Source organism: Borostomias antarcticus (genome assembly GCF_949987555.1).
Source record: "Borostomias antarcticus genome assembly, chromosome: 12".
Lineage (NCBI taxonomy): Eukaryota > Metazoa > Chordata > Actinopteri > Stomiiformes > Stomiidae > Borostomias > Borostomias antarcticus.
This window is the reverse complement of record NC_140245.1, coordinates 727,314-754,813: the sequence shown is the minus strand read 5'-3', so window position 1 is coordinate 754,813 and position 27,500 is coordinate 727,314. Positions and strand designations below refer to the sequence as shown.

General features: G+C 47.4%; 2 protein-coding genes across 11 annotated transcripts in view; one reads left to right on the top strand and one right to left on the bottom strand.

Moving 5' to 3' along the window:
• Positions 1-397: 397 nt before the first annotated feature.
• hnrnpc (heterogeneous nuclear ribonucleoprotein C) lies at positions 398-9,846 on the bottom strand. 10 transcript variants are annotated; one of them, XM_084446891.1, is made up of 9 exons: positions 9,726-9,846; positions 6,933-7,112; positions 5,621-5,886; positions 4,487-4,559; positions 4,337-4,387; positions 3,683-3,894; positions 3,085-3,198; positions 1,625-1,785; positions 398-1,023 (listed from the first exon to the last, which is right to left on the bottom strand). In XM_084446891.1, the coding sequence occupies exons 2-9, from the start codon at positions 6,935-6,937 to the stop codon at positions 916-918; spliced, it is 990 nt and encodes a 329-aa protein (XP_084303017.1). In that variant the 5' UTR covers positions 6,938-7,112; positions 9,726-9,846; the 3' UTR covers positions 398-915. The 10 variants fall into 10 exon arrangements, with proteins under 10 accessions (XP_084303017.1, XP_084303020.1, XP_084303018.1 ...); XM_084446894.1 differs by having other exon boundaries at positions 3,725-3,894; XM_084446892.1 differs by having other exon boundaries at positions 4,337-4,384.
• A 3,327-nt stretch (positions 9,847-13,173) lies between these two features.
• Positions 13,174-27,500, top strand: part of dcaf8 (DDB1 and CUL4 associated factor 8) — a gene marked incomplete at its 3' end in the record, with an annotated part of 15,360 nt that continues 1,033 nt past the window's right edge. The window contains exons 1-12 of the mRNA XM_084447153.1: positions 13,174-13,365; positions 14,300-14,347; positions 14,463-14,555; positions 15,267-15,937; positions 17,189-17,329; positions 17,802-17,896; positions 18,270-18,380; positions 19,502-19,632; positions 20,665-20,772; positions 21,707-21,837; positions 21,965-22,084; positions 27,352-27,484. Of these exons, the coding sequence (XP_084303279.1) occupies positions 14,311-14,347; positions 14,463-14,555; positions 15,267-15,937; positions 17,189-17,329; positions 17,802-17,896; positions 18,270-18,380; positions 19,502-19,632; positions 20,665-20,772; positions 21,707-21,837; positions 21,965-22,084; positions 27,352-27,484 (1,771 nt within the window). The 5' untranslated portion in view covers positions 13,174-13,365; positions 14,300-14,310. The remainder of the gene's footprint in view (positions 13,366-14,299; positions 14,348-14,462; positions 14,556-15,266; positions 15,938-17,188; positions 17,330-17,801; positions 17,897-18,269; positions 18,381-19,501; positions 19,633-20,664; positions 20,773-21,706; positions 21,838-21,964; positions 22,085-27,351; positions 27,485-27,500) is intronic.

The window sequence follows — 27,500 nt, the reverse complement described above, 5'->3', positions numbered from 1 at the left end:
ACATATTATATAGTTGGACTCTATCACATATTCGTAGAGCAAAGACCCAACCAAGTCAGTGATCACTTCAGGAAAACTGACTGAGCATCGGAACTCATTAAAGTCACGTTTATGAAGCCAAAGCTCAACTCTATCGGTGTTTCTGTTAATGTGGGCCGCTAAGAATAAAGATTTTCTCATGTTATCTTGTATTCATTCTCTCTATTATACCATATTACTTCAAAGAATGAGCTGTATCTCATCAAAACTGCGGTTCCAGGGACTAATCTTGATGAAAGATGTGTAGCCATGAGGGCAATTCATCATCAGATTTCCTCACTAAATGGACTACCCCTGTGAAATAAAGATCTAAAACCATTTGAATATTTTATTGCAATTTATTATTACAGTAGGCTACAACGTAGGACTGAATAGTATAAAAAACACATGAAAACAAGTAACATACAAGCTTGACTGGGGCCACATCTGAAAATCAAGTTATTTCTTCAAATTAAAAAACAAAAACTCAATCTTTCTAGTCCTTTCATCTCTCTTCATATCCGATTCAGTTGCTCAAGCTCTGGTTTGATGTGGGGATTCACAGAATAAATGGCCCTCGTTTCTGCTGCCCTCTGGTGGTTGGACAAGGAACAAAGAAAAACCACAACAGCCTACAGCTATAGCTGCTTTTCAACTGCAGGACAATGCTCGAAGTAACGTTACGACAATAACACAAGAGGGGACAAATTAAATCTCGTGAAAAATAAATCTTGTGGGCCAACTGAATAGAGGTGAGGCTATGCATTTCCTATGTGTGTGTGTGTGTGTGTGTGTGTGCGCGCACTGGTGCTTTTTTCCAGGTCGTAGTGTAAGCTATTAAAATGGGGTTTCCAGTGGAAGCTCAGCGGGATGTCCGTCTGTCTGGGCGGCGTCCGTCTAAGAGTCGTCGTCTCCGTTGACGCTCTCCGCGTCGTCGTCGTCCCCGTCCACATGCTCCCCTTCCTCCTCCTCATCATCATCTTCATCCCTCTCTTGACTCTTGACCTGAGAGAGCAGGAAGGTGAGTGAGTATCTCCTCTGGAATGACAGATCCGGTCTCCGTATGTTACTGTATGAATCTGGAAATCAACCACTGGTCTCTGCTTTAGCCGTTCGCACTCCCGCGATGTGCACGCAACTCTCCAGGCGTGCAAAAACATAAATGGTATTAGGATGTTTATTAAAGTCGCAATGAAATGAAAAAAAGCATTCTGTCCCATTTTGGTTCACATAATTGGTCATAGTGTTCACCTATTCAACGATGTATGCCAAAAAAATTAGTAAATTCTACTTTTGTTGTAATCTTATATCAAAGTATATAATTTCTTACTTCCTGGAAAACGGTAGGTCACGTGCAATGATGACAACAGGTACCTTAGATTTTAGGCCAATAATCTCACGACATCCACCCGTCAATCAACGCTATCCTTCTATCGAATCTGTCTAAAGTTCTTAAAACCTGTCCACTTGTCAATGTTCCAATCAAATTCCTCTAAACGCATGTCCCACCCTCATAGCTTGTTTGCGTCAGAAATACGTCAAACTACGGAAGTTAGATGATCTCAAACGTCCGTTTCAGTGCGACTAAGATGCGGAGGCGTCTCACCTCCTCCTCCTCCTCCTCCTCCAGAAGGTCCCCCTCCTCCTCGGAGTCGTTGAGCTCCTGGCTCTCCCTCTCTCTCTCCCTCTTGATGCTCTCCTCCTTCTTGGTGTTGGAGTGCTGCAGCGATGACACCTCACCAGGCTCTGGCTTAGTGCTCTTCCCCTCTGAGAGAGAGAGAGAGAGAGAGAGAGAGAGAGAGAGGGGGGGGGGGGAGGGAGAGGGAGAGGGAGAGGGAGGGAGAGGGAGAAGAGAGAGAGAGAGGGGGGGGAGAGGGAGAGGGAGGGGGAGAGAGAGGGAGAAGAGAGAGAGAGAGAGGAGAGAGAGAGAGAGGGGGGGGGAGAGAGAGAGGGAGAGAGAGAGAGAGAGAGGGGGGGGAGAGAGAGAGGGAGAGAGAGAGAGAGAGAGAGGGGGGAGAGAGAGAGGGAGAGAGAGAGAGAGAGAGGGAGGGAGAGGGAGAGAGAAGAGAGAGAGAGAGAAGAGAGGGAGAAGAGAGGGAGAGAGAGGGGGGAGAGAGAGAGGGAGAGAGAGAGAGAGAGAGAGAGGGAGAGAGAGGGAGGGAGAGGGAGAGAGAAGAGAGAGAGAGAGAGAAGAGAGGGAGAAGAGAGGGAGAGCGAGAGAGAGAGAGAGGGAGAAAAAACACAAGCTTCTTTCTTAAAAATGTCCAGAGAGGCCCCAGCTCTGAAGTGGTGAGGAAGAGCGTTCCACAGTGTGGGTCCCTGACTCAAAGGCTCTGTCCCCTCAGGGCCTCGAACTGGACCCTAAAATCAACTGGAAGCCAGAGCAAGGAGGCCAGGAGGGGAGTAATATGAGAGGTTCTGCTGGACCGGGTCAACAGCCTGGCAGAGGCATTCTGGACCAGCTGGTGGTGGTGGTCCAAGGTAGTTTGCTGAGGCAAGCAAAAAGAGAATTACAATAATCCAGGCGTGATGAGACAACGGCACTAGGGCTGGGTTAAAAAAAAAAAAGAAAAAAAAAGATGAATCGATTCAGAATCAAATGATTCTGAATCAATTCATGAATCCCAAAATCGATCTTTTATTTAATGAATGAATGAATAAATGAAGGAATGAATAGTTCATTAATTCATTCAATGATTCATTCATTTTTGGAAATCAGTATCGATACCCAGCCGTAGTAGGTCTGCTGATGTGTTGCATAACTTGCCAGTCATGTAATTAAGGTTACAGCTAAAAAAAAAAAACAGGTTTTAGAAACACTAACCGAATCGATATTGAATCGAATCGAGATAATCGATTCTGAACCTTGTGAATCGGAATCAAAACGATTCTTGAAATTCGAATCGACGGATGAGAAAAGTGCAACGGATGATCAAACAGCAGAGCGTCGTGAGACCATCCTGAATCCTGATCTTGATTTGATCCTGAAAAATTCACCAACGTACAAAAACAACATCCAAGCAGCGCATGGCGCGGTGAATGAAAGGCCGAGGTCCTGCAGCCCACCTGACTTCTTGCCGTGGTCCTTCTCCATGCGGTCCAGGCTCTCCAGCAGGTAGTCCACCTTGTGCTTGATCTGGGTCAGCTCCTTCTTGATGGTCTGCAGCTCGTCCACCTTCACTGAGACGGGAGGGAGAGGGGGACAGGGGAGAGACAGGGGAGAGAGGGGACAGGCGAGAGACAGGAGAGAGAGGGGGACAGGGGAGAAAGGGGGACAGGGGAGAGAGGGGGACAGGGGAGAGACAGAGGGGGACAGGCGAGAGACAGAGGGGGACAGGCGAGAGACAGAGGGGGACAGGGGAGAGAGAGGGGGACAGGGGAGAGACAGAGGGGGACAGGGGAGAGAGAGGGACAGGGGAGAGAGAGGGGGACAGGGGAGAGACAGAGGGGGACAGGGGAGAGACAGAGGGGGACAGGGGAGAGACAGAGGGGGACAGGGGAGAGACAGAGGGGGACAGGGGAGAGAGCGTGACGAGGGCGTTAGACAGCGGTAAAACCGCCCTGCACTCAGGAAGACAAATAATGGTGAAACACAAAAGCAGGTCCATGCCGGGCTGCGTGAGCGTAGCAGGTCAGTGGGTGGTGAGAGCGGCTAGGTTCCTACGTGTGGGGGCGGGCGGTGGCGGCGGCGGCGGGGAGCACTGACTGGTTCTGGACGAGGTCCTCTGGCTGCTCTTGGAGGAGGAGAAGCTGCTGGTCTTGGTGCGCCGGCTGCCCCCCCCACTGCTCATGCTGACGCGCGGGCGCTTGGACGGGATGACCGCCCTGGACAGAGGGGGTGGGGGCGGCGGCACGCGGGACGGGTAGGAGTACACTCTGGAGGGGGGGGGATGAGAGGAGCACGCAATTTAAATAAAAACTATTCATTTATTGTTAATTGTTCAACAAAAAAAAACAAAAAAAACAAAAAAATCATTTTCCTTTAATTTTCCTTTTTCATTTTCCATTCTTTTCTTTTTTAAATTGTATTTGCACTTTTGTATAACAGAGAACAATAACCACAGAAAGTAAAGAGATTGTGCAGGTGAACATCTAGAAAACCCCAAAGGGCTTATAAAATCGCCTATAAATCATTGGTACATAATCATTAGTCAAAGAAATTCCATTCCATTATTACTCAGAACGCGATGGATAGATGGAGAGATAGAGAGATAGAGAGATAGAGAGATAGATAGATAGAGAGATAGAGAGATAGAGAGATAGAGAGATATGGATAGATAGACGGATAGATGGATAGGCCGGGTGTTGCGTGGCTCACCTGTCGTAGTAGTCTCTCTGGAAGTCATAGTCCAGGTCGAAGGATGAGCTGCTGTGAGGGGAACATGAGACGGGCGTGTATGAGTTCCCAGAAATCCCCACGGGCAGCTGCTGAACATTCCCGAATTCTGCAACCCTATGAGTAGCAGACCTGTACATATCCCCGGCAGAGCGCTTAGTGGTCTTTGACCTGTGTGGTTTGGGTTCTCCTGCCAGGTTGATGTCTAGAAGGAGATCAGAGGGGGGGAGAGAACACAGTCAGTCGTCATGGCTACAGCTCTCATCAGCACCAGTAATAAAGTTACAACGTTCAAGTCTTCCACCACAGTCAGTCAGTCGCTTAGTCTCTCTCCAGACTTCAATCAATCAATCAATCAATCAAAGCTTTATTTGTATGGCGCATTTCATACCCAGAGGCAACACAATGCGCTTTACAGAGAACAAGGGAGGAGGGCATACGACCCACCCCTACATATTCCAGAGGGAAGCAAAAAACCAGTAATCACCCGGGGGCCAGATAAGTGAGCTGTAAAAATTCTTCCCTGACCCCTCCGGACTTATATTACATTGAATCGCTGCGACTACTTCTCGCTTTATTAAAATGAAAATAATATAAAATAAAAATGACTGAAAATTATTTAAAAGTAACTGGGGCGAGTTTGTCAGCGCAACGAGGGAATCAAAATACGTTTGAAAGCCATCACGTTCAACTTTTGAAATGCAAATATGCAAGTAAAAGGTGAAAATGCAAATATCTTTTAACGTGAGCTTTGCTTCAGAAATGTGATCGCAGTAATGTGATAAACGTTGGGTGACTAGTTTAAGGAGATCAAAGCATATTTAGGCCGGTATGGTCCTTTAAATTAACGTTGAATCTGATCTATAATTCAGTTTCGGCAATCTACTTTCCTCTCTGGCTGATGAATCTTCAAAGCCACACCAAGCAATTATCATATATCAGTCCCTTAATCAATCATATTGTATCAGTCCCTTAATCATATTATAGCTGTCCCTTATTAAATTATATTATATCGGTCCCTTAATCAATCATCATATATCGGTCCCTTCATCTGTCATATTATATCGGCCCCTTCATCAATCATATATCGGTCCCTTAATCAATCATATTATATCAGTCGTTTATTAAATTATATCAGTCCCTTATTCAATCATATTATATCGGTCCCTTAATCAATCATCCTATATCAGTCCCTCGATCAATCATCCTCTCTCATCCCATAATCATCCTCTCTCATCCCTTAATCATCCTCTCTCGGTCCCTTACCCAGCACCTGCCCGACGATCATCCGGCCGTCCTCCCCTCCAACGGCGGCGCGGGCGTTCCTCTCGTTGGCGTACTGGACGAAGGCGAATCCCTTGTGTACGCTGCAGCCCACGATCTTGCCGTACTTGGAGAAGATGGCCTCCACGTCCGCCTTGGTCACCAGCAGCGTGTTGAGGTTGCCGATGAACACGCGGGAGTTGAGGGAGCGCGGGTCCGTCTTGTTGGTCACGTTGCTGGCCATCAGGCTGCTGGTGGTGGGTGAGCGACTGCAGGGGGGGGGGAGACTGAACGTCATCAACCCGATTAACACCACTACCTCAGAGTTAATACCACACACACCACTACCTCAGAGTTAATACCACACACACACCACTACCTCAGAGTTAATACCACACACACCACTACCTCAGAGTTAATACCACACACACACCACTACCTCAGAGTTAACACCACACACACACCACTACCTCGAGTGTTATCACACACACACCACTGAGAGTTAATACAGAGGAGGAAGCTCAAGTGTTGCAGACGAGTGGACAGGCGCACGGCCATGTTGGAGGCGTTACACCAAGCCCACAACCAGACGAAAACGGTCGTCTCATTTAAACCACGCAGCTTCCGAGTCCCTGCCCAAAGACCAGTCTGTAGTCAGTTCTGGTCGTCGACAACAGGACGCGTGTTCGTCACTTACGCAAAACCATGCTACATGCTAAGTTTAACTGAAACATTATATTGGATTAAAAAAAAACATGTTTCAGTTAAATTTAGCATGTAGCATGATGTTGCTTACATTTACCTGACGTTATGATCAATATTATCAAGTGCGTTAAACACTTCCCTTCATCACATGAATAAACGTCGGTTGGGACACGGGTCAGAGGTCGTAGACCCATGAACAGACCAATCAGAAACCGCTTCAAAATGTTAAATAAATGTTAAATGTTGCTTCTGCGAGACACCGATGGGTGCAGGGTCAGGTGTCCACTCACCTGGACATTAACTGGGTCACGGTGCACAAAATATCCCTAGTTGTAGGTTATCGAAGTCATGTGAGGCGAGTGTGTGTGTGTGTGCGTGTACAACACGTTAGGTTTATCCTACGCTTACAGAAGCGCACGTAGCAGTCGGCGAGGTGAAGGTACGAGTCCCAACATCCGACGGCGTCTAACCTAGAGGAACTAGCTACATGGCAGCTGCGTGACAGAAACAGTCGGGGTACAGGTTTGGTCACAGTGGACGGTCTGTCAGGGGACAAGTGCAACCTGAAAAAAACGTTTGAGAGGGGAGGGGTTAAACAGGCATCACTCACTCCATAGCGTCTGCGTGCAGCGCTGTCGTCAGTTCTTTGACACTGAGGGCGGGGCCAGTGTGTGCGGGTGGCGCTGGTGTCGTGGGGGGGGTCGTGCTCTCGGGGAAAAACTACAACTTCCAGCAGCACCCTCTCTCTCTCTCTCTCAGTATGCAGATGTTCCACCCCCAGGACTCACGACTGGGGTGACAGAGAACACACCTCAGACAACACGGCACAGGGTTACATTTACACGCTTACCTGGGTTGATTTGGACATTATTGAATTCAATGGTGTGTCAATTACAGAGAATTACACTTCTGCGGTCCGCCAAAAGGGACATGAGCATTGTTTCACCATGCTATACAATCCATCAGCTATTCCTGCTTCAGGTAACATTAAACAGTGGAACATTTCAAAATGGCTTCCTTCCTTCAGGCAGTCAGGCGGGGGCAGTTGAGTGGAAGTAACCAGTGTGTGTGATTAAGACTCTGGGAGAGGAAATAATGTGATTGAATACAGTTCTCACATGGATATTATGTTCCCAAACCAGCAAATCTGTGAACCTACCCCTGCTCTTCACACTATCTTCAGGCCTAACATGTGACCCACTGACAACTTTACCCAACTAGGATGCAGCTGTATTGTGGATTATGTTGCAATACCTATTCCATCTCTTTATTTGAGCAAATTATGCCATAATGCAGTTGTACTGGTTCTGTGTAGGGGTCAACCAAGATGGATTTTTCAGGGCCAATAGCAATTATTAGTAATCAAGGAGACCAATATCCGATATTTGGAACAGATATATAGAAAATATACATTTGGAGTAAAAATGAAAATCTTGGTGTGAAAATTTAGAATAGTGCAAACTATTTTATTAATTGAAATGCCATTTACACTAGAAAGCACCCTGTGCTGGTCAGATAGAGCTGTTTAGACTAGAGATGTAGCTGTGCTGGTCAGATAGAGCTGTTTAGACTAGAGATGTAGCTGTGCTGGTCAGATAGAGCTGTTTAGACTAGAGATGTAGCTGTGCTGGTCAGATAGAGCTGTTTAGACTAGAGATGTAGCTGTTCTGGTCAGATAGAGCTGTTTAGACTAGAGATGTAGCTGTGCTGGTCAGATAGAGCTGTTTAGACAAGAGATGTATCCTGTGCTGGTCAGATAGAGCTATTTAGACTAGAGATGTAGCTGTGCTGGTCATATAGAGCTGTTAAGACTAGAGATGTAGCTGTGCTGGTCAGATAGAGCTGTTTAGACTAGAGATGTAGCTGTGCTGGTCAGATAGAGCTGTTTAGACTAGAGATGTAGCTGTTCTGGTCAGATAGAGCTGTTTAGACTAGAGATGTAGCTGTGCTGGTCAGATAGAGCTGTTTAGACTAGAGATGTAGCTGTGCTGGTCAGATAGAGCTGTTTAGACAAGAGATGTATCCTGTGCTGGTCAGATAGAGCTATTTAGACTAGAGATGTAGCTGTGCTGGTCATATAGAGCTGTTTAGACTAGAGATGTAGCTGTGCTGGTCAGATAGAGCTGTTTAGACTAGAGATGTATCCTGTGCTGGTCAGATAGAGCTGTTTAGACTAGAGATGTAGCTGTGCTGGTCAGATAGAGCTGTTTAGACTAGAGATGTAGCTGTGCTGGTCAGTGTTGTAGGTGGGACATAGAGGGGTGAATAGAGAGTCGGTTGCATAAGAGCCAAAGTATCACATTTTAAAAACAATAACGAATAAAAATGATGAATATCTGCCGATAATCGGTATATCCCTAGCTACGTCATCTGCTTGTGTCACAGGAATTACAAAACGCATGGACGTGGTTCCATGTTTCATCTTGTAATTTGGGTTATTAGGCATGTAGGGCCTAATTCAGGCCTGGAGACCTGCAGTGTGTGGAGGAATGTGACCCATACCAGAACACAGCCCTGCTCAGGCCAGAGAAACCAAGTGACTGCCTTGGCTGATCATTTATATGGCCCTGGACACATCACAACAATGAAATCAAGTCTATATGATATTCAGATAGTATTTCTTTCCCACCAAACCTACTTAATTGGCATCCCTACCATGCTTTCATCAAATAAACCTTTTTCTAATTGTTAAGAGTCAACATCTCTAATGAATTGTGTCAAAGACCAACATAAACGCATCATGCTTGAAAGCAACCTTTAATCAGTGTGGTAGCGTTACTGGGTTGGGGTCAAATTATGCACGACAATTCTTGTCCAGAAAAAAAGTCCAATCATCTTGAAAAACACCATTCCCACAAAAAGACTTGGTGCTAGCCCCTTTAATCTCTGGGCCTTTGTTCCAAAAACAGAAAACAATGGTTCCTTCGCTCTCTAGGCCAATCTCCCAAATTCAACCACCAGTAGTTTAGCAAAAATGTACCATTGCTAGTAAATCAGCTAGTTCTGGGTCAAGGCAACGTTGAAAGGTTGCAGAACAAGGTTGCAAAACAAGGTTAGCTGCAGTTAGTTGGGCATCTAGCCACTAGCTAGCCAGCCAGGCCTACTCCTCTGAGCTAGCCAGCCAACACCAGCTTCTAGGCTGCAGTCAACATCCACGGAAAGGAAATGTTCAAAAGTAGTAATAAAAATATGCCCCTGAAGTATAACAACTCGACTACATCTGTTAAAATCACCAAAAGATAGTCCAAAAAGCTCGCCTCAAAAAGAGAGATCCGCTCTCCGAGCATGTCCGGCTACACTAGGAGACTGATAGAAAAACACAGCGTGGAAAAAGAAAATCCAACATTGCAAAGTCAGGAAAAAATAAAAATATAAAAATAGTCTGAAAAAACAAAATACTCACCACGAACTTTAAGATTAAAATGGCTAATGTCTCTGCAAACCGTGTCAGTGAGACACTAGGGCCGTCCTCTTGCAGCTGAGTGTAGTGAGCTAGGCTAGCTGGTAGCACACTGCGCTCTTTGTAATGGCGCTCCGCTCTGGCGCAGCATGGTCCGGAGAAAACCTGCCCTAACCCTAACCCTAAATACATAACATTAATACATCACATTAATACATAACAACATACCCTAAATACCAATACATAACCTAAATACATAACATTAATACAGAACAACATACCCTAAATACCAATACATAACCTAAATACATAACATTAATACATAACAACATACCCTAAATACCAATACATACCCTAAATACATAACATTAATACATAACAACATACCCTAAATACCAATACATAACCTAAATACATAACATTAATACATAACAACATACCCTAAATACCAATACATAACCTAAATACATAACATTAATACATAACAACATACCCTAAATACCAATACATAACCTAAATACCAATACATAACCTAAATACATAACATTAATACATAACAACATAACCTAAATACCAATACATAACCTAAATACCAATACATAACCTAAATACCAATACATAACCTAAATACATAACATTAATACATAACAACATAACCTAAATACCAATACATAACCTAAATACCAACACATAACCTAAATACCAATACATAACCTAAATACATAACATTAATACATAACAACATAACCTAAATACCAATACATAACCTAAATACCAATACATAACCTAAATACATAACATTAATACATAACAACATACCCTAAATACCAATACATAACCTAAATACATAACATTAATACATAACAACATACCCTAAATACCAATACATAACCTAAATACCAATACATAACCTAAATACATAACATTAATACATAACAACATAACCTAAATACCAATACATAACCTAAATACCAATACATAACCTAAATACATAACATTAATACATAACAACATAACCTAAATACCAATACATAACCTAAATACCAATACATAACCTAAATACATAACAATACAGACCTAAATACATAACATTTGTGATTGACTGTTTTCTCTGTTGATGTTGTTGAAAGATTTTTTTTTAAGTAAAATAAATAAATAAAAATGTTTTTGTCAAGGCCCAGGTGTGACAGAATTTATGAATAACATTTGCTGCTGTTTGAGTTTTGAGTTTGCTTTTGTTTTTAATTAAGAACCTATTTTAGCCAATTATGATTATAATGCTACTCTTCCAAGAGTTCTGAATATTAAAACATATCAATGCTCTGTTAGTGGATAAAATGTGATGCAGTGCTCTATGGGTGCCCTTCCAGAAGTGAACTGTGCTGTGTTGAAATGCCCTCTATGCTGTTATTATATGACAGTGTCCCAAAGGGTGTCTTTTCCATTAGAGAACATGGGATGCAGTGCTATAAAGGGTATACATGCCTGAGAATGGTGGAAGGTTTCCTAATGGATGCCCCTCCAGTGAAGACAATGTGATGTGATGCCATACAGTAGCTGCCCTTACAATGGGATGAGCTTGAGGTTCCCTACAGATGCCTTTCTGATGAAAACTCATGAAGTACCCTTGCATTCACACCAATCTTGTTTAGCCCGGTTGAACCGAACCAAACCCCTTGGTGCTGCAAATGTGGACGGTCTGAATGCTGGAATCTGAACTCGGACAAAACAAACCGCTCTTTGGTCCGCCTGGACGAGGTGGTCTCGGTCCGCCCAGGCCCAGGGCCCCAAGAGCTCAGGGGCCCTTTCTTGTCGTATAGTCAAAGGGCTGAGTCATTCATTATCTGTCACTAACAGAGCTCCAAAAATCCGTCTGACAAATTGAAGCAATAGCCTCAACATTCACTTTGAAGACGTCACAAGAAAGAAGCCATTATGATACTTTTTAAGTGAGTGTTTATCTATAGGACTTCAGAGAGGCTGAGTACTCCATGCAATATGGGCCCTTTCTCCCCAAACCCTTTTGGGAGAAATCCAAAAAGCAAGTCCTCCCCACAGAGTTGAGGTCCGTAGAGTCAAAACCAAGCTGGGTAAAGTTGCTTTTATAGTGAGTTTTCTAAAATGATCTTCAAATTGGATAGCGTCTCATTGGGCATATTAAAAAGTGCGATAAATGAAATAGTGTCCTAGTGTCCTAGCCTACATCATCTTAATCAAGGATGAAGACTATCTCACCATACATGATGCATCAGCGTTTTGCGCGCTGATGGGGCTCCATGTCATGCAGTAGGTGCCCTTTTAATCTCTGCGCACCTGCCTTTCAAACAGCCTGAGTCCGCCACTGATATTGAAGAGAGTTGGGCTCAAATTTACAAGCTGGTGAGGAAGGCCAGCTCCGTCGTGAGGCAACAACTGGACAGCCTGGAGGCTGTGGTGGAGAGGAGGACGAGGGACAAACTGAAGTCCATCCTTAACAACCCCTCCCATCCCCTCCGTGACGAGCTGTGGCAGATGGGGAGCACCTTCAGCCACAGGCCCCTCCCACCTTCAGGTGTCCCAGGTGCCAAACAAAGCAGCTCAGGTGTTCCCCCCCCCCCCCCCCCCCCCCCCCCCGGAACCGGTACAGTATGTACAGTATATTCTTTACTCTGATCTATTCTGTACCTTCACTCTGCAGTAAAATCCATGTACCTCCATTTTTGTAGGCTTTATTGGTGGACTGTAATGAATCTATGATTCCAGACACCAGGAAAGGTGTCTTGTCAGAATCATACTGAAGAGTTTAAGTGGTCACTACATTTTATCATCTCATTCAAAAGCACTTTGAGGTGGCTCTCCCTTTCTCTCTCACACTCACTCGATCAATCAATCAACCAATCAATCAATAAATCAGCCAATCAACCAATCAATCAATCAACCAATAATCAACCAATCAATCAATCAATCAATAAATAAATAAACCAATCAACCAATCAATAAATCAATCAATCAACCAATCAATCAATAAATCAGCCAATCAACCAATCAACCAATCAACCAATCAACCAATAATCAACCAATCAATCAATCAATCAACCAATACATAAACCAATCAATCAATCAATCAATCAATAAGCCAATCAACCAATCAACCAATCAACCAATCAACCAATCAATCAATCAATCAATCAATCAATGCCTCCTTGGGCCCTGTCTGTGACTAATTCTATGCACGCCTCGCAGATAGGGCACGTCTTCTTGACTATCACCTCCTTGGCGTGTGGTCACTCCTTCCTCGGTGGACGGTGGCTCTCTGGGAGCCACAATCTCCTAAGCCTCTACTTCCGGAGAGAGAGGGGAAAAAAACACTCACCGGAAACAGAATCATAAATAGAAGGGCTACCGGAAACAGAATCATAAATAGAAGAGCTACCGGAAACAGAATCATAAATAGAAGAGCTACCGTCCAAACATAAACAGGCTGAGCTGAGCTGAGCTGTCTTTAAACTAGCAGGGTTTCATTAACGCACGCATTCCCAATGTCTCGTGTGTTTAATGATATATTATCTATTCGTGGAGGCTTAGTCTGCTGTTTGGTTTGAGAGGCAAGTGAAGGAGACGAATAAATCTGCACCCGAAGAAGATTAGGACTCAACCCAGGACGGTTTGTTGGGCCTGTAGTCTAGAGAGGGCTGTTAGCCTAGCTAGCATTAGCATAGCTAGCTACCGTTACTAGTCTAGCCCACTGGATTTCTTACCACTTGTCAGACACTGCTGCTTAAGTTACAGCTTGTAAAAAAGATAATTGTACTAGTAGTCAAGTAGTGACATGTTTTTCACGTAACTTGGACTAGTAGATGATGATCTTCTCTATCGAAATCGAAAACAAAGGTGTTATCTAACTAATGTTATAGTGATGAACGTCGTTGGTGTTGTACAACATTGAGGCAGTGTAGTTAGTAAGCATTCTAGTTAACTACCATTAGCTAGACTGGTTAACAAGCTTGCTTACTCATATTATACAGAGTACACAAGCAAGCTGTCTATAGCCAACGTGTATTATCAGCCTCCAACGTGTATTATCAGCCTCCAACGTGTATTATCAGCCTCCAACGTGTATTATCAGCCTCCAACGTGTATTATCAGCCTCCAACGTGTATAATCAGCCTCCAACGTGTATTATCAGCCTCCAACGTGTATTATCAGCCTCCAACGTGTATTATCAGCCTCCAACGTGTATTATCAGCCTCCAACGTGTATAATCAGCCTCCAACGTGTATTATCAGCCTCCAAAGGCAGTCAGTCACTCATTCTGGACTAGCCTACTTCATTAGCCAGCTAGCTAGCTAGCCTGTCCAGCCAAGATAAGCATTCTGGACTAGACAACTTCATTAGCCAGCTAGCTAGCTAGTCTGTCCAGTCAAGATAAGCTTACTCGCTGCTGATCACAGTCCAGTTCGCATGCGTATACAGGTTACTGACAATCAGCCTCCTGCGCAATGTTCTTTTGTGGCGATTGTTATCTGTTATATAATGTACTTTACTTAACCAGCAAATTCTGTAGTTTTTGACGTGTGTCCCTCTCTGTCTCATCCCAGCCACAGACGCGATGGCCGAGACGGACGGTCAGTCCAGAGTGCTTAACGGTGAGGGATCAGACAGGCCTCATCACTGGCAGTGGTGGGATTGACCGTTTTGATCTACTATCTACCTGTCCTTGGAAAGACCTAACGTGTGTGTGTGTGTCACCTCGCTTCCCAGGGAGCACAGAGGAGGCAGAGCCAGGGGAAGACAGCCAGGGACAGGGAGACGCCTCGGCAAGCACAGAGGAACAAGGAGCGACCCCTCAAACAGGTGATCTCCACAAGAGGTTTTTATTCATTTATAGTGCAGTGCTACACTTGCCTATTAAACACAGACACATTAGTTAAGAATGACATTAGGAATGGCTCTGCTTGGCTGTCCGCAGTGATGTTATCTGGAAGGAGCTCTTTGACTTCCATGAATAATGAGTTTACAAACAGAAGGCCAAGGCACTCTTCCATAAAAATTAAAGAGCCTTTATTCAACTGGCATGTCCATGTGGACAGTTAAAAACATGCTAACGCGTTTCGGCGTCAGCCTTCATCATTACGAATGACATCACTCAATCTGAATGGCGTATAGATAACGCTTACGTAGAGGAAGACAGACACTCCTGATTCATAGTCTTCAGGTGCATTTGACAGCTTTGTGTCTTGACCTTATTGACAAGAGACAAACCACCAACTCAGTGGCCTTGTGGTTAAGAGGGTCCGCCCTGAGATTGGGAGGTTGAGGGTTCGATCCCCGGCTGAGTCATACCAAAGACTATAAAAGACATACCAAAAACTATGAAAATGACAACTCAACTCAGCATCAAGGGTTGGATTGGGGGGTAAGTCCCTAATCCTAGCGTCATGTCCAAGGGGTGTACTTATACATCAAGCTGCCTTGCGCTAAGAAACCAGGCTCCTGCCCTATGGGCCACTAGGCTCCAGAACCATTGGTTCTCAAGGCTACTTTTCTCTCATCGCTCTACCACAGCTCCCAAGGAAGAGGGCGACGGTGCCGGGGACAAGCCCATGCCGGACGCAGAGGGGGACAGGGCGCCAGGCAGAGACAGAGAGGAGGAGGAGGACGCAGACAGCATGGACGGCAGCGGCCTCTACTCCCTGACGGAGGAGGGTGGCCGGGAGAGCGAGGGAGGGAGGAGAGAGCGGGCCAAGGAGAGGGAGGGGGGCGGGAAGAGGGCGGCCCGGAAGAGGAACCGGCCGGGCGGCGGCGGCGGCGGCAACGTTCACCACTCCTCCAGCTCGGACGACGACGACGACGAGGAAGAGCCGGAGGAGGAGGAGGAGGAGGAAGAGGAGGAGGAGGAGGAGGACGAGCAGGCCATGGAGGCGTGGCTGGGGGCGGAGTTGCGCGACCTCAGCGGCCCCGAGTGGCGGGCGGTGCCCTCGCTGCGCTCGCGGGAGATCGGCCGCGGCTCCCAGCAGTTCGTGCGGCGCGTGTGCGGCGCCCGCGCCTTCGTGCAGCGGCTGGAGCTCCAGGGGCGCCTGGAGAGGCACACGGGCTGCGTCAACACGCTGCACTTCAACCCCTCGGGGACACGCCTGGCCTCGGGCAGCGACGACCTGCGGGTGGTCATCTGGGACTGGGCGCGGCGCCGGGCGGAGCTGGAGTTCGACAGCGGGCACAAGAGTAACGTCTTTCAGGTGAGGAAGGGAGGGAGGGAGGAGGGAAGGAAGCAAGTAAGGAGGGAAGGAAGGAGGGAGGAAGGAAGGAAGGAAGGAAGGAGGGAAGGAAGGAAGGAAGGAAGGAAGGAAGGAAGGAAGGAAGGAAGGAAGGAAGGAAGGAAGGAAGGAAGGAAGGAAGGAGGGAGGTAAGGAAGGAAGGAAGGAAGGAGGGAAGCATGGAAGGGGGGAAAGAAGGAAGGAAGCAAGGAAGGAGGAGGGAGGAAGGAAGCAAGGAAGGAGGAGGGAGGGAGGAAGGAAAGAAGGGAGGAGGGAAGGAAGGAAGGGAAGGAAGGAAGGAGGGAGGGAGGAAGAAGGAAGGAAGGAAGGAAGGAAGGAGGGAGGAAGAAGGAAGGAAGGAAGGAAGGAATGAAAGGAAGGAAGGGAGGAAGGAAGGAAGGAGACTGAATGGATCTCTGGTCCCGTTGGGTTAGCCAGGAGGGATTGGCGGTAGGAAGCCGAAGTGATAAATACCAGGAAGGCGGCAAGCGTGCTAATCTAGATCTCTGATATTACAGCAGTACGAGAGCAGCTACTCAAACCTGGCAACATGCCGTTCTTGACTGACATGTCCTACTTCTGCACAGCCACGCCCCTGTGAAGGGAGAATGGCAGGGAGGGAGGCATGGATAGGTCATGAGACTATTAACACCACACCAGTTCTCAGGGCTGGATAGGTCACGAGACTATTAACACCACACCAGTTCTCAGGGTTGGATAGGTCATGAGACTATTAACACCACACCAGTTCTCAGGGCTGGATAGGTCATGAGACTATTAACACCACACCAGTTCTCAGGGCTGGATAGGTCATGAGACTATTAACACCACACCAGTTCTCAGGGCTGGATAGGTCATGAGACTATTAACACCACACCAGTTCTCAGGGCTGGATAGGTCACGAGACTATTAACACCACACCAGTTCAGAGGGCTGGAGAGCGTCGAGGCCTCCATGGCCACATCAGAATTGGGAAAAGCTGGTTTAATCTTCAGTGTCTTTAAAACGGGACGCACTGGTTCCTCTTGGGTAGCTCTAGGAGCTGATTATGAATATTTTCTGTGTTCACTTTCTGTGTGTTTTAATTACATTTTATTTTTCTCTCTGAATTTCGTATTCATATTTGTATTGTTTGTTTTATACGCTGGGAAAAATAGACACGTCTCAAAGGGACTCCCTGCATAAATTAGGTTAAATTAAAAAATAACAATACTCCATTTTCGGGGGTCGCAGGCCAAGTTCCTCCCGCACAGCGGGGACTCGACGCTGGCCATGTGCGCCCGGGACGGGCAGATCAGGGTGGCGGAGCTGTCGGCCACCCAGCGCTGCAAGAACACCAAGCGAGTGGCCCAACACAAGGGGGCAGCACACAAGGTACGCAGCGTCCACAGGTGCGCCCTCCAGGGGGCGCCAAATTCAGCCAACGTAGCATAGCGGTCATGCCAATGTTTTTAAAAATTAGCTTTGTGTTCGCCGGGAACCTGAACTGAGAAGGTTTGCGGTGAACAGAAATAGACGCTGGACTGAGGTAAATGTAATTGTAGGTGGTAAATGTAATTGTATGATTGAGTGAATGAATTGAATACCGGAGGCCCTTTTACTTATAACTAACGTTAAATTAGGTGGCACTAGCGGGACTACATCCGAAATATATCATCCAGAAAATCATGGTTGATCACAGAGGGTACCGCTGAAAGACGGCACGAACTTTCAGCGAATTTGAGCGCAGCCCAGGTGCGCTGTTAGATGACTCGAGAATATGATGTAGCCTGCAGGGCCTTCCTTCCCAGAGATCGGGAGATCATGTTTCTTTATCCCTTTCTTTTGTGTGTGTTGTGTGTGTCAGCTGGCCCTGGAGCCAGACTCTCCCTGCTCCTTCCTGTCTGCTGGGGAGGACGCCGTGGTGTTTGGCATCGACCTGCGTCTCGACCGGCCGGCCAAGTGAGTGACGTCACACCGCCACTACCCAGCATCCATCACTCCTCTCACGTGACGGGTCCAATACCCAGCCTCATGAGCTCTTACTCTCACAAGAGTTGTTTTTTTTCTCACCTGAACCCTGCAGGCGTAGTGGTGATTTGTACTGTGTGATATGAATGCTTGTGTCGCGTCTTAACCCTTCCCCCTGTGTGATATGAATGCTTGTGTCGCGTCTTAACCCTTCCCCCTGTGTGATATGAATGCTTTTATCGCGTCTTAACCCTTCCCCCTGTGTGATATGAATGCTTGTGTCGCGTCTTAACCCTTCCCCCTGTGTGATATGAATGCTTGTGTCGCGTCTTAACCCTTCCCCCTGTGTGTGTGCCTCCGGCAGTAAGCTGGTGGTGGTGAAGGAGGCTGATAAGAAAGTGGGGCTGTACACCATCTTCGTGAACCCGGCCAACACGCATCACTTTGCCCTGGGCGGGAGAGACCAGTATGTCAGGTGAGACCCTCACTGTCTCTGAACCCTGAGAGACCAGTATGTCAGGAGAGACCCTCACTGTCTCTGAACCCTGTGAGACCAGTATGTCAGGTGAGACCAGTATGTCAGGTGAGACCCTCACTGTCCTGTCTCTGAACCCTGAGAGACCAGTATGTCAGGTGAGACCCTCACTGTCTCTGAACCCTGAGAGACCAGTATGTCAGGTGAGACCCTCACTGTCTCTGAACCCTGAGAGACCAGTATGTCAGGTGAGACGCTCACTGTCCTGTCTCTGAACCCTGAGAGACCAGTATGTCAGGTGAGACCCTCACTGTCTCTGAACCCTGAGAGACCAGTATATCAGGTGAGACCCTCACTGTCCTGTCTCTGAACCCTGAGAGACCAGTATGTCAGGTGAGACCAGTATGTCAGGTGAGACCAGTATGTCAGGTGAGACCAGTATGTCAGGTGAGACCAGTATGTCAGGTGAGACCCTCACTGTCTCTGAACCCTGCGACGATGAAACAGCAACGCTCTTTGGTTCATGTTTTCAACATGGCCGCCTCCTCACCAAGGTTATTATAGTTAACGAAAACTAACTAAAAAACGAAAACTAGGTGTGAAAAAACATTTTTGTTAACTGAAATTAAAATAAAATCGGCTTTACAAAAAAACGATAACTAACTAAAACTGTTCTGTGTTTACAAAACTAACTAAAATTAACTAAAATTAAAGAGAAAATGTCCTTAGTTTGAGTCTTTTTCATTTCATACATACCCACTGTAGTATTTTGGGTGGATAGGACGTCTATCCTCCATGTTTTCTTTAGCTGTGCCCGTGCGCAGGAGTGACCTGACCTGACGTGCACCAGATGGTTGGTTTCACACGGAGTGAAAGTGTGTGGCCTTGTAAGATAAGGATGGTCTCACCAGGCTAGCGCAGAAGATAAAAAAAATAAAATAATTAATACTGAAACTAATAAAAACTAAACTAAAACTAGGCATTTAAAAAATAAATAAAAAAAATAAAAAATAAATAGCAAACCTGCTTTAAAAACTAATTAAAGCTAAACCGAAAATAAAAATAAAAATGAATGAAAAAAGCAGAACTATTATAACCTTGCTTCTTACTCCACTCTCCAGGATCTACGATCAGAGAAAGATCAATGAGAACGACAACAACGGGGTTCTAAAGAAGTTCTGCCCGTCGAACCTGGTGTCCAGCGAGTCCAAAACTAACATCACCTGCCTGGTCTACAGCCACGATGGCACGGGTAACACACTAGAGCACGGACCTCCGCCCCCGACTGCGTTTTGTGGCCCTGTGCATGCCAAAATCGAATGGGTTTGAAATTGTCCTGTGCTACACCTCTCCACCGAGTTTCATGAAAATCAGTCTGGTAGTTTTAGCGCAAACCTGGTCTAAACGAGCGCAAATTCGCAATAGCTGCGACCAAACGTGCACGAGCAGCACAGCGCTCATGTGCATCCAGACCCAACGTTTGTGGACCAACCAACCCATAACCAACCGATTAAAGCGAGCTATAAAGCTGCTAGCCGCAGCGCTATATTAGCATTTGCATTAGCTTCCCAATTTGCCAAAATGGATCAAATTTCAAATGCCTGCCCCTTAGCGTGCATGCCCAAAGTGGAGGGGTTGGGCTAAGTGTTAGGCCTGATTCATACTGGGGGGGAGCTGGGATTGGGCCTTTAGAGGCCTCAGGGGAGCTGGGATTGGGCCTTTAGAGGCCTCAGGGGAGCTGGGATTGGGCCTCTAGGGGCCTCAGGGGAGCTGGGATTGGGCCTTTAGAGGCCTCAGGGGAGCTGGGATCGGGCCTTTAGAGGCCTCAGGGGAGCTGGGATTGGGCCTCTAGGGGCCTCAGGGGAGCTGGGATTGGGCCTTTAGAGGCCTCAGGGGAGCTGGGATTGGGCCTTTAGGGGCTCAGGGGAGCTGGGATTGGGCCTTTAGGGGCCTCAGGGGAGCTGGGATTGGGCCTTTAGGGGCCTCAGGGGAGCTGGGATTGGGCCTTTAGGGGCCTCAGGGGAGCTGGGATTGGGCCTTTAGGGGCCTCAGGGGAGCTGGGATTGGGCCTTTAGGGGCCACAGGGGAGCTGGGATTGGGCCTTTAGGGGCTCAGGGGAGCTGGGATTGGGCCTCTAGGGGCCACAGGGGAGCTGGGATTGGGCCTCTAGGGGCTCAGGGGAGCTGGGATTGGGCCTCTAGGGGCCACAGGGGAGCTGGGATTGGGCCTTGAGGGGCCACAGGGGAGCTGGGATCGGGCCTAAGTCTGTCTCTGTTGGTCTCAGAGCTCCTGGCCAGTTACAACGATGAAGACATCTACCTGTTTGACTCCAGCCACAGTGACGGAGCCGACTACCGCAGGAGATACAAGGGCCACCGCAACAACGCCACAGGTGACCAAGGACAAGACAGCTCTCTCTGTCTCTACTCTCTCCCTGTCTCTACTCTCTCCCTGTTTACTCTCTCCCTGTCTCTACTCTCTCCCTGTCTACTCTCTCCCTGTCTCTACTCTCTCCCTGTCTACTCTCTCCCTGTCTCTACTCTCTCTGTCTCCCTGTCTCTACTCTCTCCCTGTCTACTCTCTCCCTGTCTCTACTCTCTCCCTGTCTACTCTCTCCCTGTCTCTACTCTCTCCCTGTCTACTCTCTCCCTGTCTCTACTCTCTCCCTGTCTACTCTCTCCCTGTCTCTACTCTCTCCCTGTCTACTCTCTCCCTGTCTCTACTCTCCCTGTCTCTACTCTCTCCCTGTCTCTACTCTCTCCCTGTCTACTCTCTCCCTGTCTACTCTCTCCCTGTCTCTACTCTCTCCCTGTCTCTACTCTCTCCCTGTCTACTCTCTCCCTGTCTCTACTCTCCCTGTCTCTACTCTCTCCCTGTCTCTACTCTCTCCCTGTCTACTCTCTCCCTGTCTACTCTCTCCCTGTCTCTACTCTCTCCCTGTCTCTACTCTCTCCCTGTCTACTCTCTCCCTGTCTCTACTCTCTCCCTGTCTCTACTCTCTCCCTGTCTCTACTCTCTCCCTGTCTCTACTCTCTCCCTGTCTACTCTCTCCCTGTCTCTACTCTCCCTGTCTCTACTCTCTCTGTCTACCTGTCTCTACTCTCTCTCTGTCTCTACTCTCCCTGTCTACCTGTCTCTACTCTCCCTGTCTCAACTCTCTGTCTACCTGTCTCACCCTCTGTCTCTCCCTGTCTCACCCTCTGTCTCTCCCTGTCTCCACTCTCTCCCTGTCTCACCCTCTGTCTCTCCCTGTCTCAACTCTCTCCCTGTCTCACCCTCTGTCTCTCCCTGTCTCAACTCTCTGTGTCCCCCTGTCCATGTCCCAGTGAAGGGAGTGAACTTCTACGGACCCAGCAGTGAGTTTGTGGTCAGCGGCAGCGACTGTGGACACATCTACCTGTGGGACAAGAACTCCGCTCGCATCGTCCAGTTCATGGAGGGAGACCGAGGGGGAGTGGTGAGACCGACCGAGAGATGTGGGGGGGGGGGAGGGATCTGTCCACCTGAGGGGGTATGTATACATGTACCCCCCACCCTCCCTAATTGCCCCCCCCCCCCTCCCTCCGCCCGCCCTGTGTGTGCAGGTGAACTGCCTGGAGCCCCACCCTCACCTGCCAGGCCTGGCCACCAGCGGCCTGGACCACGACGTCAAGCTGTGGGCCCCCACAGCAGAGAACGCCACCGGACTCAAGGGCCTCAAAGAGGTACCGGCCCCCGAGCCCCCGTTAACGTACCCCCGAACCCCAGCCTCTAACAGGGTATATAATAACCAGTCAGTACCCTAGAACCCAGCCTCTAACAGGGTCTATAATAACCAGTCAGTACCCCAGCCTCTAACAGGGTCTATAATAACCAGTCAGGACCCCAGCCTCTAACAGGGTCTATAATAACCAGTCAGTACCCCAGAACCAGCCTCTAACAGGGTCTATAATAACCAGTCAGTACCCTAGAACCCAGCCTCTATCAGGGTCTATAATAACCAGTCAGTACCCTAGAACCCAGCCTCTAACAGGGTCTATAATAACCAGTCAGTACCCCAGAACCCCAGCCTCTAACAGGGTCTATAATAACCAGTCAGTACCCCAGAACCCCAGCCTCTAACAGGGTCTATAATAACCAGTCAGTACCCCAGAACCCCAGCCTCTAACAGGGTCTATAATAACCAGTCAGTACCCCAGAACCCAGCCTCTAACAGGGTCTATAATAACCAGTAAGTACCCCAGAACCCCAGCCTCTAACAGGGTCTATAATAACCAGTCAGTACCCCAGAACCCCAGCCTCTAACAGGGTCTATAATAACCAGTCAGTACCCCAGCCTCTAACAGGGTCTATAATAACCAGTCAGTACCCTAGAACCCAGCCTCTAACAGGGTCTATAATAACCAGTCAGTACCCTAGAACCCAGCCTCTAACAGGGTCTATAATAACCAGTCAGAACCCCAGAACCCCAGCCTCTAACAGGGTCTATAATAACCAGTCAGTACCCCAGCCTCTAACAGGGTCTATAATAACCAGTCAGTACCCCAGAACCCAGCCTCTAACAGGGTCTATAATAACCAGTCAGTACCCCAGAACCCCAGCCTCTAACAGGGTCTATAATAACCAGTCAGTACCCCAGAACCCAGCCTCTAACAGGGTCTATAATAACCAGTCAGTACCCTAGAACCCCAGCCTCTAACAGGGTCTATAATAACCAGTCAGTACCCCAGAACCCAGCCTCTAACAGGGTCTATAATAACCAGTCAGTACCCTAGAACCCAGCCTCTAACAGGGTCTATAATAACCAGTCAGTACCCTAGAACCCCAGCCTCTAACAGGGTCTATAATAACCAGTCAGTACCCCAGAACCCAGCCTCTAACAGGGTCTATAATAACCAGTCAGAACCCCAGAACCAGCCTCTAACAGGGTCTATAATAACCAGTCAGTACCCTAGAACCCAGCCTCTAACAGGGTCTATAATAACCAGTCAGTACCCCAGAACCCCAGCCTCTAACAGGGTCTATAATAACCAGTCAGTACCCCAGAACCCAGCCTCTAACAGGGTCTATAATAACCAGTCAGGACCCCAGAACCCCAGCCTCTAACAGGGTCTATAATAACCAGTCAGTACCCTAGAACCCCAGCCTCTAACAGGGTCTCTAATAACCAGTCAGTACCCCAGAACCCAGCCTCTAACAGGGTCTATAATAACCAGTCAGTACCCTAGAACCCAGCCTCTAACAGGGTCTATAATAACCAGTCAGAACCCTAGAACCCAGCCTCTAACAGGGTCTATAATAACCAGTCAGTACCCTAGAACCCAGCCTCTAACAGGGTCTATAATAACCAGTCAGTACCCCAGCCTCTAACAGGGTCTATAATAACCAGTCAGAACCCTAGAACCCAGCCTCTAACAGGGTCTATAATAACCAGTCAGTACCCCAGAACCCCAGCCTCTAACAGGGTCTATAATAACCAGTCAGTACCCCAGAACCCCAGCCTCTAACAGGGTCTATAATAACCAGTCAGTACCCCAGAACCCAGCCTCTAACAGGGTCTATAATAACCAGTCAGTACCCCAGAACCCAGCCTCTAACAGGGTCTATAATAACCAGTCAGAACCCAGCCTCTAACAGGGTCTATAATAACCAGTCAGAACCCCAGAACCCAGCCTCTAACAGGGTCTATAATAACCAGTCAGAACCCTAGAACCCAGCCTCTAACAGGGTCTAATAACCAGTCAGAACCCCAGAACCCAGCCTCTAACAGGGTCTATAATAACCAGTCAGTACCCTAGAACCCAGCCTCTAACAGGGTCTATAATAACCAGTCAGAACCCCAGCCTCTAACAGGGTCTATAATAACCAGTCAGTACCCTAGAACCAGCCTCTAACAGGGTCTATAATAACCAGTCAGAACCCTAGAACCCAGCCTCTAACAGGGTCTATAATAACCAGTCAGAACCCAGCCTCTAACAGGGTCTATAATAACCAGTCAGAACCCCAGAACCCCAGCCTCTAACAGGGTCTAATAACCAGTCAGAACCCCAGAACCCAGCCTCTAACAGGGTCTAATAACCAGTCAGAACCCCAGAACCCAGCCTCTAACAGGGTCTATAATAACCAGTCAGAACCCTAGAACCCCAGCCTCTAACAGGGTCTATAATAACCAGTCAGTACCCCAGAACCCCAGCCTCTAACAGGGTCTATAATAACCAGTCAGTACCCTAGAACCCCAGCCTCTAACAGGGTCTATAATAACCAGTCAGTACCCCAGAACCCAGCCTCTAACAGGGTCTATAATAACCAGTCAGAACCCAGCCTCTAACAGGGTCTATAATAACCAGTCAGAACCCCAGAACCCCAGCCTCTAACAGGGTCTATAATAACCAGTCAGTACCCCAGAACCCAGCCTCTAACAGGGTCTATAATAACCAGTCAGAACCCTAGAACCCAGCCTCTAACAGGGTCTATAATAACCAGTCAGTACCCCAGAACCCATTCTCTAACAGGGTCTATAATAACCAGTCAGAACCCCAGAACCAGCCTCTAACAGGGTCTATAATAACCAGTCAGTACCCTAGAACCCAGCCTCTAACAGGGTCTATAATAACCAGTCAGTACCCTAGAACCCCAGCCTCTAACAGGGTCTATAATAACCAGTCAGTACCCCAGCCTCTAACAGGGTCTATAATAACCAGTCAGTACCCAGAACCCCAGCCTCTAACAGGGTCTATAATAACCAGTCAGTACCCCAGAACCCCAGCCTCTAACAGGGTCTATAATAACCAGTCAGTACCCTAGAACCCCAGCCTCTAACAGGGTCTATAATAACCAGTCAGTACCCCAGAACCCCAGCCTCTAACAGGGTCTATAATAACCAGTCAGTACCCTAGAACCCCAGCCTCTAACAGGGTCTATAATAACCAGTCAGTACCCTAGAACCCCAGCCTCTAACAGGGTCTATAATAACCAGTCAGTACCCCAGAACCCATTCTCTAACAGGGTCTATAATAACCAGTCAGAACCCCAGAACCAGCCTCTAACAGGGTCTATAATAACCAGTCAGTACCCCAGAACCCAGCCTCTAACAGGGTCTATAATAACCAGTCAGTACCCTAGAACCCAGCCTCTAACAGGGTCTATAATAACCAGTCAGTACCCCAGAACCCAGCCTCTAACAGGGTCTATAATAACCAGTCAGTACCCTAGAACCCAGCCTCTAACAGGGTCTATAATAACCAGTCAGTACCCCAGAACCCCAGCCTCTAACAGGGTCTATAATAACCAGTCAGAACCCCAGCCTCTAACAGGGTCTATAATAACCAGTCAGTACCCTAGAACCCCAGCCTCTAACAGGGTCTATAATAACCAGTCAGTACCCCAGAACCCAGCCTCTAACAGGGTCTATAATAACCAGTCAGTACCCCAGAACCCCAGCCTCTAACAGGGTCTATAATAACCAGTCAGTACCCCAGAACCCCAGCCTCTAACAGGGTCTATAATAACCAGTCAGTACCCCAGCCTCTAACAGGGTCTATAATAACCAGTCAGTACCCCAGAACCCAGCCTCTAACAGGGTCTATAATAACCAGTCAGTACCCCAGAACCCCAGCCTCTAACAGGGTCTATAATAACCAGTCAGTACCCTAGAACCCCAGCCTCTAACAGGGTCTATAATAACCAGTCAGTACCCCAGCCTCTAACAGGGTCTATAATAACCAGTCAGTACCCTAGAACCAGCCTCTAACAGGGTCTATAATAACCAGTCAGTACCCCAGAACCCAGCCTCTAACAGGATCTATAATAACCAGTCAGTACCCCAGAACCCAGCCTCTAACAGGGTCTATAATAACCAGTCAGTACCCCAGAACCCCAGCCTCTAACAGGGTCTATAATAACCAGTCAGTACCCCAGCCTCTAACAGGGTCTATAATAACCAGTCAGTACCCCAGAACCCCAGCCTCTAACAGGGTCTATAATAACCAGTCAGTACCCCAGCCTCTAACATGGTCTATAATAACCAGTAGAATCCTCCCTCTTAAGCACCGATTGTATTTTTAGATGCTATTCTATCTCTTAGCCTTCAGCGCTAGATTCTGCTCTGAGTCACTTGTTTTAGAGGGAAGATGCACTTGTGAGTTCTGGCCAGTAGAACAGTAGAACAGTAGAACAGTAGTACAGTAGAACAGTAGTACAGTAGAACAGTAGAACAGTAGTACAGTAGAACAGTAGAACAGTAGTACAGTAGAACAGTAGAACAGTAGAACAGTAGTACAGTAGTACAGTAGTACAGTAGAACAGTAGAACAGTAGTACAGTAGAACAGTAGAACAGTAGCACAGTAGCACAGTAGAACAGTAGTACAGTAGAACAGTAGAACAGTAGAACAGTAGAACAGTAGAACAGTAGTACAGTAGCACAGTAGAACAGTAGTACAGTAGAACAGTAGTACAGTAGTACAGTAGAACAGTAGAACAGTAGTACAGTAGCACAGTAGAACAGTTGTACAGTAGAACAGTAGCACAGTAGCACAGTAGTACAGTAGCACAGTAGTACAGTAGAACAGTAGCACAGTAGCACAGTAGCACAGTAGCACAGTAGCACAGTAGTACAGTAGTACAGTAGAACAGTAGTACAGTAGAACAGTAGCACAGTAGCACAGTAGTACAGTAGCACAGTAGTACAGTAGCACAGTAGCACAGTAGCACAGTAGTACAGTAGCACAGTAGCACAGTAGCACAGTAGAACAGTAGTACAGTAGAACAGTAGAACAGTAGTACAGTAGCACAGTAGAACAGTAGTACAGTAGAACAGTAGCACAGTAGCACATTGGCTCTTCCTACGTTAAATGCAATTATTGTAAGTCCCTTTGGATAAAAGCGTCAGCTAAATGACTGTAATGTAAACGTAATGTAGAAACCACACAAGTGAATTTCTAGATGACTGTTGGACAGTTGCCGCATGACGTTGTCCTGGCGGTGGTTGCCTAGGTGATGAAGAAGAACAAACGGGAGCGCGACGAGGACAGCGTTCGCCATGGCGACCAGTACGACACGCAGCTCCTGTGGTTCCTGATGAGGCACATGAGGAACCGGCGGCCCCAGAGGGTGAGGTCACGCACGGGTCACAAGGGGGGGGC